Source organism: Hesperophylax consimilis, chromosome 22 (assembly GCF_061612785.1).
Source record: "Hesperophylax consimilis isolate HC1 chromosome 22, BYU_Hcon_1.0, whole genome shotgun sequence".
Lineage (NCBI taxonomy): Eukaryota > Metazoa > Arthropoda > Insecta > Trichoptera > Limnephilidae > Hesperophylax > Hesperophylax consimilis.
In genome coordinates, this window is record NC_142857.1 from 1,735,400 (window position 1) to 1,757,735 (window position 22,336).

General features: G+C 34.4%; 1 protein-coding gene across 3 annotated transcripts in view; it reads left to right on the top strand.

The window, feature by feature from the left end:
* Nucleotides 1-22,336, top strand: part of Lim1 (LIM homeobox 1) — a 137,687-nt gene that overhangs the window by 74,526 nt on the left and 40,825 nt on the right. For 2 of the 3 annotated variants that reach the window (XM_089644946.1, XM_089644947.1), the window contains 2 exons: nucleotides 10,954-11,117; nucleotides 11,875-12,093. In XM_089644946.1, coding sequence (XP_089501072.1) covers nucleotides 10,954-11,117; nucleotides 11,875-12,093 — 383 coding nt within the window. The remainder of the gene's footprint in view (nucleotides 1-10,953; nucleotides 11,118-11,874; nucleotides 12,094-22,336) is intronic. The other variant, XM_089644949.1, reaches the window with a different exon arrangement.

A 22,336-nucleotide genomic window follows, 5' to 3' on the forward strand; every position in this document is an offset into this window, starting at 1 on the left:
TTTGGTCGAAATTGCCATCGTAAAGACTTTATGCTTATTAGAATATAAAATAAATACATTTCTTCATTTTATCACTGTTCCTATCCTGATCGGTGAACTTACAAGGAGAAGACATCAACAACTGAAACAATTAGGTACCGTAACATGGGGCGACTTTTAAATCGGAGGGGCGACTTTGATCGTCGTGGGATATCTGCACAATCTCGCTACCATTCAGAAATTATTTACTAACTTATTTTTTATGTTTTTTTCGGACAACGTGGATACAATGATTCTTCGAAAATAGGTCTCAAATTAATTGGTTTCGAGTTATTTTGAAATATATTGATTGAATTGAATTGAATAGTGAGAGAAAATGTAAATACATTTTGTAAATTAATAATATCGGTTAAAATAGAATCGTGTCATTAATATCGTAAAATATGTATTTTGGAGATTGGCGTATTATTATTATGTTTTAAAGAAAGACAAACATTATCGGGTTACGAATATAACTTGACAATATTTGAAAATCGCCTACTACCACCACGTAAGCGGAAAATGTTGCTTGTATCGTGATAGAGCACCTAGCCAGCCGAGGAATTGAACTCACGAAGCCTGTTATAAGCTATTAAAAAATGGTACCTATACCAAAGTCGTCCCACTCCTAAATGTGACTTTGTTAATCGTTATTTCAAACATATAATATTTAAATAGTTTAAACGTGTCAAATAAATATTGCATAATTAAAAAAAAAAAACGGTTAAAAAAAATTGTTCCATAGTTGAAAATTGATCAAAGTCGCCTCATTTTACGGTATGGTTGATTGGATAATAAAGGAAGAGATATATGGATATAAATTTACATAAGACCTTGTGACTCCCAGGTCCCCAGGCATACTAATAATGTATCGGTTTTTTTAAAGTTGTAAGGTTTTTTATCAATTTCACCCCAAGTAAGGTAAAATCAAGCTTACTCAAGTCACACTGTCACGTCTACAAGACACTTCTAATCGGTTTATGTCTATGAGATCCAAATTCTGGCGAATCGGGAATTGAATTTCCAATACAAATCTGTGTTTCATTATCATTGTGATATTCGAATGAGATGGCGAAATACGGTGTCAAGCAAGTGTAAGAGAGACATAGCGCGTGCTAAATGGACTATAACCAAAAGGTATTAAGTCAGAGGCCACATTGATTTCGAAGGCATTTCTAGATTATATCATTTATTCATTGGAATTACCCAACTCATAATTTTTTTTCTTAGAGCCACTTTACTGTTTTTAAATCTCTGTTAACTCTCAAATTATCGAACAGAAATGCTTCATAAATCCATAACTCATTTTCGTAAAACAACTGACAACTGATAACTTACATCTTCTGTCTTTCGCTAATGCCATTTTTTTTACTTAATTTAGCAATCGCTCAGTTTTAATTGGTGAAAGCGGTATTGAGTTCCTGAAACGTTGAAAGACTGCTATCTCCCCACTCAGTGTGCATGTACCACGTACTTAAATGATTATTTATTAGAATATTTGTATCCTTCATTATATAATATTTACCCGTTAAATTGCCAAAGCAGTTGGTCAGCAAGTCAATTTTACAATATTAATTATAACACTAAAGCGCACATATAACCAGAAGCCACGATATGCAAAATAGATATAGAAAAATAACATTTCAAGTGACTACAACACAAAGCCATAAAATACATAGACAGAAAATATAACACAGTAAATATACTCATAGGCATACACACACTCACAGGCACACAACTTATTTAAACACATTCATAAGCAGTGGTGGCTCGTGATTTTCAGTGTGATAGAGTGCTAAGTTTCAAAAATTCGACATTACTGATATTGTTGTAGCTGAAAACGATTTTTATTTTTTTTTTCGAAAAATTCTATTTTTGTATGAAGATTTTCAGGAATTTTCAGTTTGGCCGTTCGAATATTATATTCAAATCAAATATTCGAAAAAAAAATGTTTTCAGCCACAACATCAATAATTATTTTTTTAATGATAAACTAATGTTTATAAGACAAGGTTTTTTATGCATAGCACAAACGATAACCAATTATTATGAGCAATAATTAGTCGCCTGACATGAGTCGTTGCTTATAATAATTTGTTATCTTTTGTGCTATGCATCAAAAACCTTTTCTTATAAACATTAGTTCATCATTAAAAAAATAACAATTTAAAATATTTCACCAAAAAATGTAGATATAATATGTCTCGACGCCATCTAGTGGGAAATTTAGCACTAACAAAGCCTTTCCTACAAAAATAAAGTCGGTTGTTTACAGGTGGAAAAATATAATAAGCAGTATTTTTTTATTGAAGTATTAGTAGGTACATATTGAATTATTTGGCGTGTTAGCCGAAGTAGCTCAGTGGTCCAGAGCACCTGACCGGACGTCAGAAGGTGCGGGTTCAATTCCCGTCAGCGGCATTTATTTTTAATTATTTATTTATTAACGCCGATTATAGCGGCTTTTACAAAAGAATAACAATTGTTTTACATCTGAATACAGAATATACATAGATAAAAAATATATATAAATATAAAATACATAAAAGTGAACAATAGAAATAGTAGTATCAACATAAAAAGTACAATGAGTAGGTTATTATAAATACAATACAACATATTATAAATCCCGGATATTATGTAATGAGTGTAAAGAAATTAATATTTAAAACTGTATTTGATTAAAGTCAATCTGATAAGCGCATAACATAACATCAATAATACTTTTTTGTAATATTAGCACTCTAGTAGAGTAAAGACGCCATTTACCGGGTAGTTGCTCAATTCCGGGTACCCCTTTATGTCGAAACTGGTGCCAACTGCGGAAACCAATAGACCGGTAAAACAGAGATCTCACCATCCGCCATCATAAGGCAAAGATCGACAACCGTCACTCGCACGGTCATTAAGTGGCAGGCATTTTTGCAAAAAATCTGATTAATAGTTTATCAAGGTAGTTTTAACACGGCATATTTTGATAACAAGGGTAAATGTTTTTTAGAGTTATTATTATTTTTCTTTTAACCTATGTAGTTAAGTTCACACGACATGCATTCTTTGGACATTTCATCGCTCTGTTACATTTCTGTCATCATTTCATTGTTCAGATTTGTGATATCCGCAATACCGGGTACCCGGTAATGGCCAACTTCGGGTACCCGATAAAAGGCTTAATTTATTCAGCTAATATTTGTTTTAGATGGCAACTTCAACACGAAAAAAATGGGATCCTTCAGATATGAAAAGAGCTATAGAAGCTGTTCAAAACAAAACGATGGGATATATGAAAGCAGCCCGGGAGTTCCATGTCCCACAGACTACTTTGGAAGATTACGTGAGAAATAAGAAGCAAATAAGTTGCATCGACAAACTGATTTCCCAGAAGTCTGGAAGAAAGCCTACACTTTCAGCAGGATTTGAAAAACAGCTTGTGCAGTACTGTATTCAAATGGATGAACGGTTCTACGGACTCACTCTCGCTGATGTCAAAAGTTTAGCTTTTCAACTTGCCGATTTAAACAAAATACCACATCCGTTTAACGTCAAAAAAATGTCTGCTGGTGCAAAATGGCTTAAATCATTTTTAAAGAGACACCCCCATCTTGCCAAGAGGAAGCCCCAAGGCACGTCTTTGGCACGTATTAAAGGTTTCAACCCAGACAATGTTTCAAAAATTTTTGATATTTTGGAGGCACAACTAGACAGTGTTGATAATTCCCCAACTAGAATTTACAACGTAGATGAAACCGGTATCAGCGTTGTGCAAAGTAAATTGCCAAAAATATTATCGCTGAAAGGAAAGAAGCAAGTCGGAGCTATAACATCTGCAGAAAGAGGAGCCCTCATAACTGTTATAACATGTATGAGTGCATCTGGCAACTACGTACCTCCGATGCTCATATTTCCCCGTAAAAACATAAAAGCAGAACTCATGAATGGAGCTCCTCTAGGAGCTATATCGGCGTGCCATCCTTCAGGCTGGGTTCAGCAAAATATTTTTACTGATTGGTTTCGCCACTTTGTTAAATACACCAGGCCTTCTAAAGGGGATCAAATTATTCTTTTTCTTGATGGTCATTACTCGCATACACGAAATATTGACGTAAGCAACATGGCCCGCGACAATGGCGTTATAATAATTTGTTTACCGCCACATTCAACTCATAAGATGCAACCGTTAGACCTAGCTTTTATGGGGCCATTTAAAACATATTATTCAAAAGCTGTAACTACGTGGTTGAGGAATAATGTCGGAAGAATGGTGACTCCATTACAAGTCGCAAGTCTTATGGGGCAAGCATACCAACGTAGTGCAACTGTTGAAGTGGCCATCAATGGTTTCCGCAAAAGTGGCATATTTCCTTGCAATCGTTTCATATTCAGAGACCACGATTTTGCTGCTCACGATGTTCCAGAACCGGAAGAATCACAAAATATTACGTTAGAAGCTGAGTTACTTGATTCTGGCACACATCTCACTCAGGCGTTGGCAACTGTTGGCACTGTAGATACCCCTGCTGCATCTTCAAGCAATGATCCTATTAGATGAATTGACATTAAAAAACTACCCACTGTTAAACCTAACACAAGTAAAAGAACCGGATCTGCTTGTTTAATTTCAGGATCCCCATACAAAAACAATTTAAGTGAGTCTTTAGCTAAACAAGATAAGAAAGGCGTCAGTAAATTAAATTTGGTTATAGGTAAACAACGCATTATGAAAAAACAGACGAAAACTGAAAATACAACGAAGATGAAACGGAAGCAAAAAAAAGTGGACACATCAGATTCCAGCAGTGGTGAGAGTAACGATGACTCTGTTATTTTCATGGATACCGACGATGATCCAGATACCGATGAAGAAGATGCAGCATGCGTTTACTGTATCAAAGCATATTCATCTAATTTCAGAGGAGAAAAATGGATAAAATGCATTGCATGTAAAAAATGGGCTCACGTATAATGTTCCGGTAACGGGAATTTCGATTTCATATGTGATATTTGCCTTAACGGTTGAACTTAACAGTACGAAAATAAACAGCCTTTTTATAACTTAATTAACTATGTTTTATTAAAAAAAAAAAAAAAATTCTAAGCACCTGTAGAAATACTTTTTATGCGTATTACCGGGTACCCGATAAATGGTAGGCATCCTATCACCGGGTACCCGATAAAAGGCAGGTATGGTACCCGATATAAGGACCTCTTTTTTTCAAAGACAAAATTTCTCCTTTCACATATTTTTCTTTTTGTGTTTTTAAATATGGCCGCTAAATTATTTTTATTGTACATTCATGATAAAAGATTAATACAGTTATACACATACAAACTCATTTTCAGAAATTTCAATCATTTCTTCGTTTTATGGCTGATCAAAAAAAGTACCCGGTAAATGGCATCCTTACTCTACACCCAAAAGTCACGAGCCGCCACTGCAGTCATGGGCCTATTTATACAATTACATGCATACAATCAATGGATACTAATGTAATTTATAGATAATATCAATATAAATAATCTCCATGTCTTTACCTTTTTTTATACTGCTAACAAACTTTGGCAGTTTAACGGGTATAAATAATTTAAAAAAAATTGAATAAATAAAAAAAAAGCTTTTTTAAGTTCAGTTGTGCGGGCTGATTCGCTATATACATCCATTGGTATCTTATTGTATACAGAAGGTATAAGATAAGTGATTGTTCGTTAAAAGACAAATAAGTATTGTGTCCCCATCAAAAACAAACATCACAATATTTTCGTATGAATAACTTCGAAATGCAATACAAACGGAGGACGGAACGCACAATTCAACATAGTACTAAAAAACATAATCCTACCGCTGATACTTCTATTTCAACCTCTCTTTCAGTTATATGCATCATTCACGAGAAAGAAGGGGAGGATAAAACGGAGTTATCAGCGGTACGCCTATAATTCCTTGCATAGGAAGGGACGAATTTGAAATGCAAGGGGGTGATTTTGTTATGGAGTAAGTGGTGGATGCTTTCCCTCTCTGCCTGCCCCCGCAGTGCCCGCTTCTGGTGTTGAAGTGTTTGTCAAACACACTCGGCCTTGAGTGTTTGCCGGAGGGATTAGACTATTATGTGGGCGGCCGAGCGGGGGTTAAGAAAAACGATGGAAGTGGAAGGAAAAATGTAATGGCATTTTATCATTCGATTGGTTTCAGGTTAAATAATAAAAATTAATGTTGTAGAGAGGTTTCTTGTGCAGTGTGCAGACTGGTAGAAACACGAAAAATAAAAATTATTAACCAGTTTAAAAATGTATACTTAAATGTAAATTTTAAAAAAAATATGTGATAATTTCAAAATCATCAAAAACATTAATAATCACTCAGCGAGAATATTTTTTTTTTTTAATTTGTTAAGTTTGATGACACGTAGAAAAATTATTTTTGCTATTGCATTTATTAAGTTGCTGGGCGATTTGCCTTGATAATATATCTAATGACAACATGCAAAAATATTCGGAATTTCATAAACACGTGTTCCGAATATTCCGACATCGTGATGATATATTTGTGATTTACTAAAATTTTATCAGGAAACCTGTTAATTCATCAGTAAGGCCTGCAATTCCGTTTTTAACAGGAATTACCAATAATTCTTAAAGAGATTCTTAATAAATTAGCAATGTACATTTTTCTCCACGCAAATTGTAACTTTAATTGCATTTTTTTAAAATTTGAAATAGATTATGTTATATTATATGTTATAAATACCACAGACCAATTAGACAAGCGTACAAAGAAAACATAAAAACTCCGACAGTAAATACAAGCTATGGATAAAGACACTACCGATACCATGCTATAAAAGCATTCAACAGTCTAAAACTTGAAATTAAATTGAGGACAGCAAAAATAAATTCTGACACAAAATTACAAAATGGATTAAAGAACAAAAAAGACAATTTTACCAATATTTCATAACAAAAAATAACAAAAAAACTACACATAACACACAAAACCAATATAAAACACAAATCACTCACAAAAACACAAAATTTTATTTATGTAGGTATTGTTTTCTCTTTAAATGTATTATGTAGATTATATTTTTATATTTTAAAATTAAGGCCTCAGCACGGGTAAGCCACCCAGTGATGACAATATTACTGGATAACTCTGAAATGTAAAAAATATTGTACCAAAAAAAAAATTATGCTTCAGCGCATATATATTATATTTTAGATAGGTACGTACTATTTTAAGTAAATAAACATATTTAAAACTTAATTTTGTAAAAAAAGGTATTACGAAAATAATTAAGCCTTTTGACCTCTCCAGCTGGTCTCACTCGACTCATTATAAAAGCAAAAAATAATAAATTTGGATTAAGTAATTATAGGGCCTTTACCGGTGCCGTCACCCAAATTCTAAATTATTGATCTAATAAAAATATTGAGCGATTATATTATAATATAAGTGTAGGTATAATCATATGTATTTAGATTAACTTGTAAAATGACTGCCTCAACACAGGCTAACCGCTAGCCTAGTGAGGCAGGTTATGAGAAATCTCAACTTTATCTATTTGTCAACATGGATTTTTAGTTATAGTTGCAAATTTTTGAGGAATGGATTTGGTCACTCCTGTATACCCTAGACTCCCGCTTCCTACCCATCCCTTAAATATTTTCCTTCTTAAAACTACCTCTCCCTTCTTTTATTAAATAGACCTTAAACACAGCATCCCCAAAGATGTCCTCCTGTCATTTTTTCAATGACGATTGGCACTTAAGCATGATTGGCAATCCAAGGTTAATAGTTATGTACAATAGTAGCCTCAATTTAACGACATCTGCAGGCAAGTAGGTATTCCGATAGCGACACTAAAAACACACATAAAATCCATTGTTTATTAAAACTAAAATGTTTATTATTCACGTCTACGTGTTGTGTTGGTCGATAAATAATAAAAAAATAATAATGTGTTCTTTCTCGCTCGGGAATAATCATAAAAAAGAAAATCAGAAAACTGAATCTACGTGTAGGTAATACACACTGAATAGACCACAACATAAACTAGAAATACCTTCAATATAGATTTGAATGAAACTTATTATCTTTAGGTTCTGGCCCATTTAGCACGCGCTCTGTCTTTCTTAAACTTGTCTGATCTCGTATATCACATTTGAAATTCATAATGATGAAACACAATATTTAAAATTTAAGCAAGGTCAAATTTTTGGATCACGAACTGTAATAATAATACTCTTATTTTATATTTACACGATCGATTAATTATTGTGATTGTCCCGTTATACTTTTTGTTTGATTAATCGGGGGTTATTGGATATTAAAAGCAAATTTAAAAAATAAAGCATTGTAGAAAACAATGTCGTAGTTTTCTCAATTTCAGTTAAGTAACTAATAACCATCCACCAATTCGTTTCTCCGCAGGGGCAGGCAGAGAGGAAGGACAGCCAAACAAGTCTGTTTTTGCACTTCATTCATCGTATCATACATATATAGTACCTACCTACTCTCTGTTATTCTGACTCTTGACATGGCCCGACTCAAGTATTTGGTTTACTTAGCTGCAATAAGTAACAAATAATAAATTAGCTGCGTACCCGACTGCTTGTACCATTCATCTCGTCATATATTCTCCTTACACTCTATTCTTCGTTCATTCGCTCCACATGCCTAAACCGTCTAAGCGTCCATTTTTCAATCTCACTCATTACGCCTTGCATTATTTGAGAATGTACACAGTTCTCACACGATCATGCATGGTTTTACCACACATTCGCCAGAGGGATCTCATGTCTACGGAATTGAGTCTATTTAAATCTTTCCTTTGCCAGTTAGGTAAAAACATTTAAATTCATGAGATTTTTATGATCTTATTATCGTAAGATATTGATTACCTTTTTTGAGTTAGAGGACAAAGATAAAAAAAATTCAATATGATCTATTTCATTTACTTAATTCGGTCTCTGGTTGATAGAATAGATTTAGTACTAGCAAAAAAATCCTTGGATTTTAATTTTTTTACCTTCTTTCTTTCCTCTTGCGGCCGCCTTTAAAGTTAAATATGTCAAGCCGTAGCTAGCACTTGTGAGTACCTACCTTTCTTCATTCTACTCGCTCTTGCTATTGAAATTTATCTCCAATCGATATTAAGACATTAAAAATTATTATAGTTCGATGTAAACATTTTATCGATATTTGTTGGGAAACCCTACATAGGCAAGAACGAATCGCGAAACGCATAAATTAATCGTAGGTATATATCAAATAGAAAAGATTGCTTTTTCTCAATTCGCAATACCTAATTATTTTTGTTATTACAAATGGAAACGTTGCAGTTAATTTTTTTTTATTTGGAATGGCAATTTAACATAAGGTATTTTAAATTTTACACGTGTTAAAGCAAAAGCCATGAAATAAAATAATTCGGCAGGTAATTGTTTGTATGTGTTATTATGCTACAAAATGATCAATAAAAAATTTAAACAAAAAAATTACAGCAACTGAGAACAATTTGTACTTTTCTACCATGAATTTTTGTTTTTTAATATCAATTTCAAACATTATAAATTTTCATCACGATTCTAGCTGGAATCACTTGAAAAAAATACTAATTCTGCGTTTGACAGCCTAATGACGACATCTTGCTTACATGCCATTAAAAATAATGAGCCTTCACGATTTATAATTATTAAGATCATAATATTGAAATTTCTCTAATCAGAAAGAGCCTAGACCTTTATATTATTTAAAAAGCGATTCAACTGCCAAAGGAGAAGTGACAGCCCGTTTTATAACACTCTTTATAATATTATTATAAATATGATAGTGTTCATGTTCTATGTTTGAATTCAGCGGTAGTTTTCTTTCGCCATCTTTATTTTATTATAAATATAATATTCAGTATTGTCCTATGTTTGAATAGGTACAACCGTAGCTCTCTTTCGCCATCTTTATTTTATTATAAATATAATATTCAGTATTGTCCTATGTTTGAATACAACCGTAGCTCTCTTTCGCCATCTTTATTTTATTATAAATATAATATTCAGTATTGTCCTATGTTTGAATACAACCGTAGCTCTCTTTCGCCATCTTTATTTTATTATAAAGATAATAAATATTCAGTATTGTTTTATGTTCGAATGCTCTCTTTCGCCATATATGATTTGAGATTTTCACGGTCAAAATTATTATAGTGATTAATTTTTGGGGTATTATGCCGTGTTACGCTACCTCATACTTTATCCAATATTTTGGACATCATTACAGTATCCATCATCATCACATCTGCCCTGATGATGGACACTGTAGGTAATGCTGTACTGTACCTACTGCAAAACCTCAAAAATATATCTCTTTCCCCGTCTTTATTTTATTATAAATATTGTGTTCAGTGTTGTTCGATGTTTAAATACAGTCATAGCTCTCTTCCGCCATCTTTATTTTATTATAAAGACAATGTTCAGTGTCGTTCTATGTTTGAATTCAGACTTAGACAAAGGAGTTCCGACAGGTGAAGTCTTCAGTGCGTGCGCAGATAGGCCGCGATTCGTGCGTAACACCGATTGGTTCTGCCATCCGCGTGTTGCTAGGATGTAAATAATCGTCGGTAACAATTAAATGGAATCTGTTTCTACTTAAGGTTACTGGGATTCGACCCGAAGCATTATCGAATGCCATTAGGGTAGCTACCTACTGATTGAATACTAATATTTATGGGATTTTTATAGACTTTACGCCGACATTAGGTATTCTGAATATACTGATAGTTTGTTAGGAAATGGCCTGCTATCAAGTTTTCAACAGGATTTTAATAAATCAGCAATACTCATTTTTCTCCGTGAAGAGCCAAAAAAATAATGATAAACTTTGGTAGACAACTACACAAATATTTGACCGCAGACAATAATTAGAAAATCCCCTTCCATTTCCAGCAGACTCGGTCCTTGGCTCTGATGATGAAGATGAAGACGACGATGACAGTGGCGCCCCCAAGGGGCCCGGCGCGGGACACAGCCCTGGAGCTCTGCCCCACCACCCCGCAGACCTCTCACTCAACAGCGACAGCAAGACGGGGCAGGACGATTCAGAAGATCAGGTATGACTCCACCCGTAAAATAATCACAGTCACAACGCCTGCCATGCCAACATGCCAAACAATAATGATGTTTTACTGTCACATTTCTCCCAAGTCGACCAGAAATCAGGATGCAGTTTTACAATATGATTCAATTGTGCATCGCGTTGTAAAAGCCGTATGTAGAATAAAATGCTCACTAAAAAAACTAGTATAATAATAATTTCTCTGCTCATGTTTGACTGCATTGGTTTAATCTTGGTAAGACGTGAAAGGGAAGACACCGCAATCCGCCACTAACTGCAATCTGCTCTGATAGCAAATTTTGATTGGGATCGAAGTCTCCACGCAGTATTTCACAATAATGTTGCTATATAAATTAACTAAGCATTATGTGAGTGCACAAAAAGGAGTGAGAACACACTCCGCAGTAATCTATTCTTTTGACAATGATATTTTTTATGCAATGGAAATTTGTCAAGCATTTAATTTCATAAATTGTTTTGAACCCCTATAAACCTATATTTGGAGTTCCGCAAGGGTTTCTTCTGGGTCCATTTTTGTTTTTGTTTTTTTAAATGTATAGCACGTGCTATACATTTAAAAAAAGGGTCCTGAATGTATGTAAACAAATTTCAATTTGTTACATTTATGAAACTAATCCTTATTGAAAAATGTTTGATTTAAGATTTTCACGGCCAAAAGCATATTTGTTATTTGTTTTTGGGGTGTTATGCCGTATTCCGCTGTTTAAAAACTAATGGTTATCAATATTTAGGGTTCGTTGGACGGAGACCCAGAGACGAGAGACTCCCAGGCTGAAAACAAGTCACCCGACGACGGCAACGGAGGCTCCAAAAGACGGGGGCCCCGGACCACGATCAAGGCAAAGCAGCTTGAGATCCTGAAGACAGCCTTCTCGCAGACGCCGAAACCTACCAGACACATCCGGGAGCAGCTGGCGAAAGAAACAGGACTGCCCATGAGAGTCATACAGGTAGGATTATTATTTAATTTTTGTTTAAGTCTGCTTAATTTAGATGTAGGTAAATATTATTATTTTGATAAGGATTGATTTATTCCGGTGATAAGTTTTGTTATATTATCACTTATACAATACAACTTTATTTATGTTTTTAAATATATTATTAATCAATTTACAAAAAAAATATATATTTACAAACTGATAAATTACTTAATTTTGTATAGGTACATATTTTGTAAATTTATTGCTCAGCACTGTACGTGACAAAAACAAAGGCACGCGTATGACGACACTATAATTTATAATGAATCAAAATTGTTTTGATGGGGAGTGAATTAGGTTGAAAAATAAAGGATACCAACTCAATTAAGGGGAAAAATAGAGCTTTAAGATTTTGGGAAACTGGAAAAAAATTATATAGCCCAGAAATAATTTTATCTACTCGTGAATATGGAATGTAGATTTGAAAATAATCGATTAATAAAATCTATATTACAAAAGTCCAGTTTCCACAAATTTCAATTGATCGTAAGAATTGAAAAAACAGCATTTATTAAATTATAAAGTCTTAAATGTTTAGCAGTATTTTTTGGGACTGTTAATGTGAAAAACATAGTTATGTTAATTGAATTTCTCACTCTTTTTAAACACCGAGCAAGTAAGGGTAATTTTGTCAATTAGGTATAAATTGCTTGCAACCTTGTTCACGCTATTAAACTAATATTTACAAAGTTGTACAGTGTTATCTACGTGTTATTAGTTATTACATTGGTAATTAGGAGGCAAGCTGCCGTGCAAATTACACATCACGAAACCTAATAATTAAGTCCTGCGGGAACAAGTTTGTCACACGGAGGAACTTTAATGGTATATAATAATGTTACAGTGATTAGTAATTATAAAGTCGGTTGTAAGGGCTGCGATTCGAAAAGTTAATAATGTATAATCAAGGGGTTTACAAAATGCGGAAGGGTTTTCAGTGAACTGTCAAACGGAGTGAGTAGGTTTTTTGACTGCTGTCAAACTTTTATCGAAGCTTTTGTTAATTAAATCGAAAATTTATTTATTTCACCAAAAGTTGGTATCATCCGTGAAAACGAGTTAAGCATTTAACGTTTTTGTTAAAATTAAACAAATAATAAAAAAACTTTAGCAAAACTTATTTGGATTAAAGGTTTTCTATTTTATTCGTTTACTTACATTTAAAAGCTTATTCCAATAAGGCTACCCTTTCTGTTAAATATATTGATTTCAACCAATTATTAAAAAAAGCCGTTGATGCGGTTGACAGGTTGTTCATGTTTGCGGTTTCTTCCTACAAAGAGTATCGGGTGACGAAATCATCTGATACTTTGCCGGCTCTGTTGATCTGCTGCACTCGTGCTGAAGAGTCAAAGATCACCAACGTGATCAAAGCTGTTTAAAACTGAAGAAGGAATCACGTTATTCCAATTTAGCACCTCGTTTTCGAGTAAAGAAGTTAGAATGACGATTTCTCAGACCTTTGCAAATGATACTTTTTCGGTACGTATAGAACAACGGTTTACACAGAGTAAGATGTGTAGTACCTACCCATATTAAAATCAGTACTTACATGGTATCTTTCAAGGGCGTATACAAGGGAGGGGGGATTAGGCGGTTCAAAATTCCCCCCGTAGGGTTCAGTATTGCGCAGGAAAAAAAAGAGAATAGTGCTCGTAGATTACATTCCTGGAAAATACAACAATATTCCCGGTCGGTGGCCGAGTTGACATCGCGCTTGGGTCCCACTCAGGCGTAGTGTGTTCAATTCCTCGGCTGGCTAAGTCCTCCATCACAACACAAGCAACATTTTTAGCTTACTGCGGTGGTAGTAGGAGATTTTCAAATATTGTCAGGTTATTCGTAACCCGGGAATGTTTGTCTGTCTTTAAAAAAAAAAATAATAATAACTTGCACTATCTCTTTATTTAATGTAATGTAATTCATATGTTGTGGTAAGTAGAGATCCCAAAAAAACTTTCTAATACATTTTCCAACCCCCAACCCCGCCTTTTCCCCTTGCTAAACCTACCCCCGTCCCCTCATGTTAATGCTATAGTTACGCCCTTGGAATTAAATTAAGAAATCGTAGATTCATAAAGTTGAAAACAAAAAGGTTCAGTATTTGTAAAGACACTATAGTAACTGTTTCAGCATAGACTTACTATATTAACCGTTTCAGCACAATCTTACTATAGTAACTGTTTCAGCAAGGGCTTACGTTCAAACACAATTGATGCAGTTAATCTCTGTTTAGAAAGGATTGATAATATACTATAAAGAAATACGTACCTAAAGAATTCGCAGTTTAAAATGATTAATTTTTAGTCATAACAGAATCATTGGTATTAATAATAATTACTGAATGAATGCCTCACAACTCTGTTTTTTTTCAAGTTAAGTCGTTAGTACTCGTCTGTATTATTTTTTTGGTCGCGGGATGCCACAAGGATCAACAGTTAGTCCATTTCGCAAAGTCATTTGTAATATCCCGACTGATTTATGATTTGCGGAGCAGATTGCCCGTGACGGGGTGGCTGCCAGCCGGTTTGATGATTCCGGCAGCCATATGCAAAAAAGAGAAAAAAAAACAGTTAACTTCCCGCTAATTTGCACGGTTATAATATTATGAACTGCAGAATGCAGTTGGAATTTTGTAAAATTAATCCCAGCACATTTATATTGTAAAAATAGTGGGGGTTTTCACTGAACAGATCTTTCCAAGAGGATCTATACTAATTCGAGAGTAAACCGATGTCACCAGTTTACATATTATTACTCCTAGGCCCCAGATAAGAATTTAAATAAATTGAAGGTTTTCCTATCGTTTCGCTTAAGTAGAATACAAATAAAAAATAAATTACTCAATAAAAAAAATAAATGTAAACTACTAAAAAATATTTTTTTTAAATAGAAATGTATGAACTCGGAAAGGAAATAACTTAAAAAAATACAGGTAAGTTTTTAGATTCTCACGGCCAAAAGCATTTTTGTTGTTTGTTTTTGGGGTGTTATGCCGTGTTGCGCTAACTTCTTCTTTAGCCGACGTTTCGGACAGCGTTGCAGTGTCCATCATCAGGGGAGATCCGGTAGATCCGAAGATGTGTTAGCGAAGAAGGAGTTAGCGCAACACGGCATAACACCCCAAAAACAAACAACAAAAATAAAAAAATACAGTTTTGTGGCTAAGATTATCTGTGACAATTTCACTTGATTACATTTTTTGCTTTCTTATAAAATTATTTACAAAATAAATAAAAACCAGTTTTGTGCTTGAACTTGAATGTTTCTAGACTCCGTTTGTCAAGCGATTTTAATGCCTATTACCTACAATATAAGGTATACCAAGAATATACACATTTTTGGCTTGCAGCTTCCTCTTAACGTTTTACTAGTAGCTCTATATGGTAGTTGCAGTCAATGAGATGTATGTATTGAATACCTTGTTGATACTCGATAACCCCCCGACACCTGGACAAGTTTATTTCTTTGCGCAGTCCCAAAACAAAAGAGAGCCGACACGCCCCATAAATGTGACAGATGACAAATGCGCTCATCTCATCTCGTCGGCAGAAACGAATTAGCGAACACGTCGGAAGTAGATGGCGACATGATTTAAGACCGACTGGAGTTTTAGAATTTTACTTTAACATTACGGAACAACTAAAGCGGAACGTTCACCTAATTATCTCTCTTTTTGTGGCTTCTCGTTAGGAAACGCAGCGTGTTAGGAATATTTTAATAGCCATTATTTGTTTTGTTTAGAAACCCGTGAAAGTAGGTAGGTAAAGGTAACTAATATTCAAAATTATTGCATAAGCTTTCGAAAACAAATAAATTAAAATTATGTTTTTTTACAATTATTTATTCAAAAACCTGGTGAATCTCATCAATAGGTACATAGAGAACCAAAATTTTTTTTTCGGCAACTAAGGGGTTAAAAAACTTTTGGAACCGGATTCTTCGACGCATTTCAAAATACATTAAACAGCTGATATTAAACCCTTAGTGTGCGATTTTTTTTTCAAATTTGACCAAAAAATTCTAACTCGATTTACTCGAAAACGAAATATCAAATCAAAAAAAGTCATAAATGTACTAAAAAATCGAGTTCCATTTTCCGCTTGTACTACAAATTTCAGGACACCGTGTATAGGATATATTTACGACACGTTCCGTTATCGCCCTGGTGACATACCATAATTCAGAATTGATGCTTGATATGACTTTGGCCATGTTTGGTGACCAGATCTGAATAGACAGATACTCTTTTAATGTTACATATTTCTCGTCTACATAATCATATGCCAATTCCGTTGTTTCAATGGCTTCAGACAGTTGGTGCTCTTGTGCAGGGCCGTCCCAATGCGGGCGCAATTGGAGCAGTCCGCTCCGGGCGCCGATTTGCCAAGGCCCTGATAATACCTAGAACCTAACAGTCCTAACAAATAACGCTCTACGTATATTTTTCATATAAACGGCACTACACAAAAATACGAATCATCCAAATATTTTTGATTACAGTGATCACCTACCTAGGCAGATACGGATTTTGACAAGGGGCGCCAAAATTTTATACATTGGAAATATACACCGTATTTACATTGGAAATAAAACGTTGATTTTCGAAATGATTCAAATACACCAAATAATAATTCCTAACTCATTTTGAAAATAAATTGTAATGTCACATATTAATTCTAACCAATTCACTAGCCACATAAATTAGAAAAATGTCGCGTTTCCATTTCAAATAAAATTTAAAAAAAAAACATAAAGGCATCCATCCACGACAACGTTATTAAATAATATTGTCCGCGGTATTCGGTATTAGTGTCTATGGGAAATTGGACCCATCCGTCGTTTGTCGTATGGCAGCACAAAGCCATTAATCTTTCCACGTCGGAGTGTTGACAAATATTTCAACATATTATTTTTTTACTACATTTGCTTATTCGCTGCTTGCTACTGGTTAAATGTTTTTATTGCCGTATGTCGTGTTTGCAGGGCGGAAGCTAATTTAGAATTTGGGGAGTTTTCAGGGGCGTAGAAGAAAGAGTGAAATTATAATACCTATTAAAGTTTTTTTCACTTGGATATTATTATTTTTATTTTATTATGATTATTACAGTTGATTCATTTTTTAGTGCTAGAGATGCCCCAGTATTTTGGCGGGTGAAGTTCACAGATTTAAATGTTTCATAATATGCATATAATAATTGTTAATAAATTATGAGAGATGTCTGAAGGGAGATTTTAGGTGGTTACTGGTTAGCAGTCTTTCTCAAAGTGGGCGATATCGCCCCCTTGCGGGCGCTGGAGGCTTTCAGGGGGCCAGTAGAAGGCTCAAAGAAAATTAGATAAGGAATGTGAGAGATGTATGAAGGGAGATAAGAGATAGGTGGTTATAATGTAGAATGTATGTGTTTTATGATTAAAATGTAGGTATTACTGATATACGTATTACACGATGAAAACTTACTGATAAAAATATTGATTATTTATTAAGAATCTCTTCTTCAATCAAATTATTCGTTGTCCGATTAAAAACGGGATTTCAGGCAGTTAACGAATGAATTGATAGGTATCCTGATAAACTTTTAGTAAAATACCAATGAAATGTCACGATGTCGGAACATGTCTTATAAAAAACCTGAATCCTAACATTTTATTTAATTATTATTAAGGCAACGCAGTTGCATGAACACGTGTTTCTATATGACTACGAATTCACTAAGCATTTATCAGGAAGCAGCTTGCAGTCCCAGATTTTTAATAAATCAGCAAAACTCACTTTTCGCCGTGTAAGATTTGGATTGAGGGTTTCAGCCACTTCTGTACGACGATATTTCAGTTATTTTTCTTCCCACTCTTCATCTATCTCATCTCATTGACAAAATATTGAATTTTAACAAAATTCTTAAGTGTAGTGTCTTTACTACCCATAGATATGTTTGGTAAGAACTGCAAAAAACAATAAATCTACTTATCTTATTTTTGGATCAGTTAAATCCACATTTAAGCTCTATGGTTCATGGTGGAAATGATCTTGCTAGCTGTATGTTTCAGAAAGTACCTACCTAGCGTCACATATTTGTGCACATTTCATGATGATCAAGAGTTCTTATTAAGTAGAAAGTTTATTATTAATTTTTAATAAATTATGACTTTAAAACTTTAATTTAATTGAAGGGAATACTTATCTCATTACGAGCCGTCTTTGTCCTAATCTAATTAACTCGTCCCCCATATTTTAGTCTCCGTTGTCTCCACACAAATTAACACGGAAAATATAATATAAACGCGTCTCCGCAGCTAAATCAAAAATTATTAACCGCCGTACTTCGCCACAGTGACGGCGCGTCACGCCACATTTAGCACCGGGGTACTTACCCATCAGTTACTCAGGACATACCTTCCTTGTTCGAAGTAGGTAATCATAATATTTTGTGCATGTGGTTCAGTGTTGCCAGGAATGTATATGGATTTCCGCCACAGCGCCATCTTGTTATGTAGCAATATCGAAAGTTTGGCAAGACGTAGTTTTAACAAAGTACTTACCCGTTAGGTAATACATATTTGGTACCTATGTATCTTCCATTGTCAAAATAATTGTATAATAATTAATAATTGCCAGGAATTTAAAGTGATTTCTGCTACACCGCCATCTTGATATTTAAAAAAAATGGCGAGGTAGTTCTGGGAAAAGTAGGTAGGTATAGGCAGGTACTTAGGTATATGCCATTTTACCAATATTTAATTATTCGGTACCTACCTTTCTTGTTCGAAAATAATAACATTTTGCACATGTGGTTTGGTGTTGCTAGGAATTTACAGGGATTTCCGCTACACCGCAATCTCGACATTTTCAAAAATTGAGAAAGTTTGGTAGGTACCTACTTGAAGTGTGACTTTTTTTTTATTTGTTAATATTTGTCTTCTTTGAAATATTTTCACAACCCAATTCCACCGCGGAATGCAGAGAATTATTTCAATTAGTTTTCGGGTCGACAGCAGAATGTGCCGCCAAATGGGAATATTTCACATTCTTAACACGAAGTCGTACAATATACCTTGATCTATTTCACTCTTAAATTTTAATTTTGAATTCAGAAAATTTAAATATGTAATCCCCCAACAAATCAAATTTGCTTTGAACTTATTCAATTAAAAAAAACTTGCAATCACCTCACTTAAATGGCTTGAAAAGTTAGGGAAGGACAACATTTACAAAATATAGGTTGGTACCAATTAAAGCATTTTATTTTATTTATTGCAATGAAATTATAATACATAAATACCTACTTACCCCAACGGCAAATGCACCTCTTGTCCATTAAGTCTATCTCTGTTCATAAGTAAGAAACTCGCCGTAACTTGTTGTTTGTCTGTCATAACCTTGCATATAAAATGTGTACAAATATACACCGCACTACCAACGAATTAAAATGCTGCGTTTTTCACTCGTGGCAAGTATGCAAAACGGAAAACACTCGGGCGGACCTTCCACGCAATTCAAAGGGAGACATTTTGAGATCTCGAACATTCCGGCATTGATTTACGCGGCAAAGAAATGCGAGGCAATTTATATGATATCTCACGTTATGAACAATATGGCGGGTCGGTGTCACTGGAGAATGATGAAGACATCAGGGCCGGTCGGGGACATCGGGGGGAGGTGGAATGGAGTTTTGGAATTGTGTTTTGGCGGTGCGTTGTTTTTGACAGCCGTGCGGCGGGAAGCAATCTCGGATGTCAAATTTTCTCGCTCTCCTCCGCGCAATGACAATGACGGACAGGAACTTTGAATGTACATTTCACATGGGGCTTCTTTGAACGGTTCATATAACTTTTTTGAACAAATTGATTTACTTAAATTATGTCATTTTTAGCCTCTTTTCTTAGTATTAAATTCTGAGATTGTTCCTTACGGCACCACACATAATGTTATGTTATACCTACATCAAAATAGAGGGCAATCGTGGAAGAGAGATCCAGTCCTCACTTATTGTGAAATTCAGATATTGATCTTAACTCTTGGTACATATTTGTAACAATTTGTAGCTTTTTAAATTTTTGCTAACCATAAAATCACGATTCGGTTGTGGGTCTGGTCTGTAAGTGATTGTAACTCTGGTTCAATGAACTCGGATATTTTTAAAAATTTAATGTAAAATTTCAAAATTGGAACTGATAGGATATAGTAAAATTTAATTGTGATTTTCAAAATTGGAAATGATCTGTCAATAATTTATTTAAGAAGCAATTAAGTACCTACCTACCTATAACACTCATACAATGTTTATCCAGAAAATTACTATTCTATATTAGAATTGTGTATTTGAAAAGTAAGGTCAGATTTCGTGATTTTTAAGGAAATGCACGCAGAAAAATATTGTTGATTTATTCAAAATCTTTTCAAATTATTAACCGCCTAACTCTCCACCCCCCGCCACTTTATACAAGCCCTTGAGTTAGACAACTGTTTATTGTGTTAGTGGGAATCAAATTCTCCACAAACCGACTAAAAGTCAAACAGTCCTTTGCATTATGCTACGGAGGCCGTCTCTACAATTATACACCATTTCATTTTTATCTAGAACTCATTTCTGTGCTTTTCCTTCTCGATTTTACAAGAGGCGTCTAGATTAAAAAAATAGGTACTCCACACCGTAAGAAATACGAACAATAAGTAATTGACTAATAAAATAAATAAATATAAAACAAGACACAGTTTGTGCCACGATGTGGATGTGGAACGCCTTCGCTGATGAGTATCAATCCGTCATTTTGGCCATTATCTTTGATTGCAGATGAGTTCATTATTTTTTTTTGTCTATGGCGCGCGTTGTTGAACACAGATATGGCTTGGACGCGATGTGAGATACTGTGCTGAATTGATTATTTAATTTGTTAAAATTATCTATACTCAACAAATTGCATATTGTTTCTGCTAAAATTAAATATATTTAAACTAGATACGTGAAAAATTACGGGATATTATACATCCAATTTTTAGAACACCATTATTAAAAAAAAAATATGTAAAAATATTATATTATAGGTGGGTACCTACCTACTTAATCGCTACCGCTATAACTGATTCCAATTTTGAAAAGCAAAGTTCAGTTCATTGAATGTGAATAATTTCATTCGAAAATATTTCACATTTCACTAACGCACGGACAGACTAAATTAGTATGTTTGGTGATGTCTAGTATTAATAGTATTAACATCTGGATACCGACCAAACGCTAACGATTATTCTTGGAACAAACCGGTTTCATCCTGCTGTAGTTCAGGCATATATTCACACAGGAATAGTTTAGTTTTATAATATTTAATAATGCCCTCGACAGCCGAAACTATCTACTGTCACGCAACGACAAATGGTACACCTAAGCAAGCCTGCAGAATTTGGTAGTAATATTTATTCAGTTTTGATTTTAAATTAATAAATGTAATCATCGAAGACAATATTAGCGATTCTCAAATGAAAATTTGAAACAGGAAATTTTTTTTTTTTGATCCAGCAATTGAACCCTGGACCTCAACCTTGCCGGGGCTTTGAGCCACTGGGCCACTGAAGGAATTCGACCCTATCCCCTTCGGTCATATTTTGAGTAGAACTGCCTTTTCATAGGGCATATTTTTACTGGCAGCTATCCTTGCGTACTATTGCAAGATTCTTCGCGAACTAAATGCAATCTAAATAGTGTCTTGGATAAACATATACATTTTTATTTCAATATAAGAGTCCAGGATGTACATATTTTTAATTTTTGGAATAAATGTATGATATCCTTTCTCTATCCAGTGCACTATGGTTGATTACAGAGGTGCTACATTTGTCTCTGGTCCGCATGCAATGACATTCCGGGCCGAGACGGCAATCGACATCAACCTGACCGTTACGTGCGACCGGCTACCGCATCGGCGATACGAGTATACGCTTTGATACCCGCAATAAGCCAAGATACGCCGCGGCTGCGTTCTTTTATTTTTTCTTATTACGTTATCTCATTGCTCAATGAGAAAAGAGAGGAGCGCGGGACACCGGCGGCGATTCTTAATTTGAAATCTAGCGCCTTTTTAAAATAAGAAAGTACCTACCTATCTACTTGTCTAACGTCAGATTCAAAATGGAAAGTATTTACCTATTAATTTTTAAAAACAACATTCGAGAATCTAAATATTATCAACATTCATAAATATTATGGTCTTTCCACCAAGA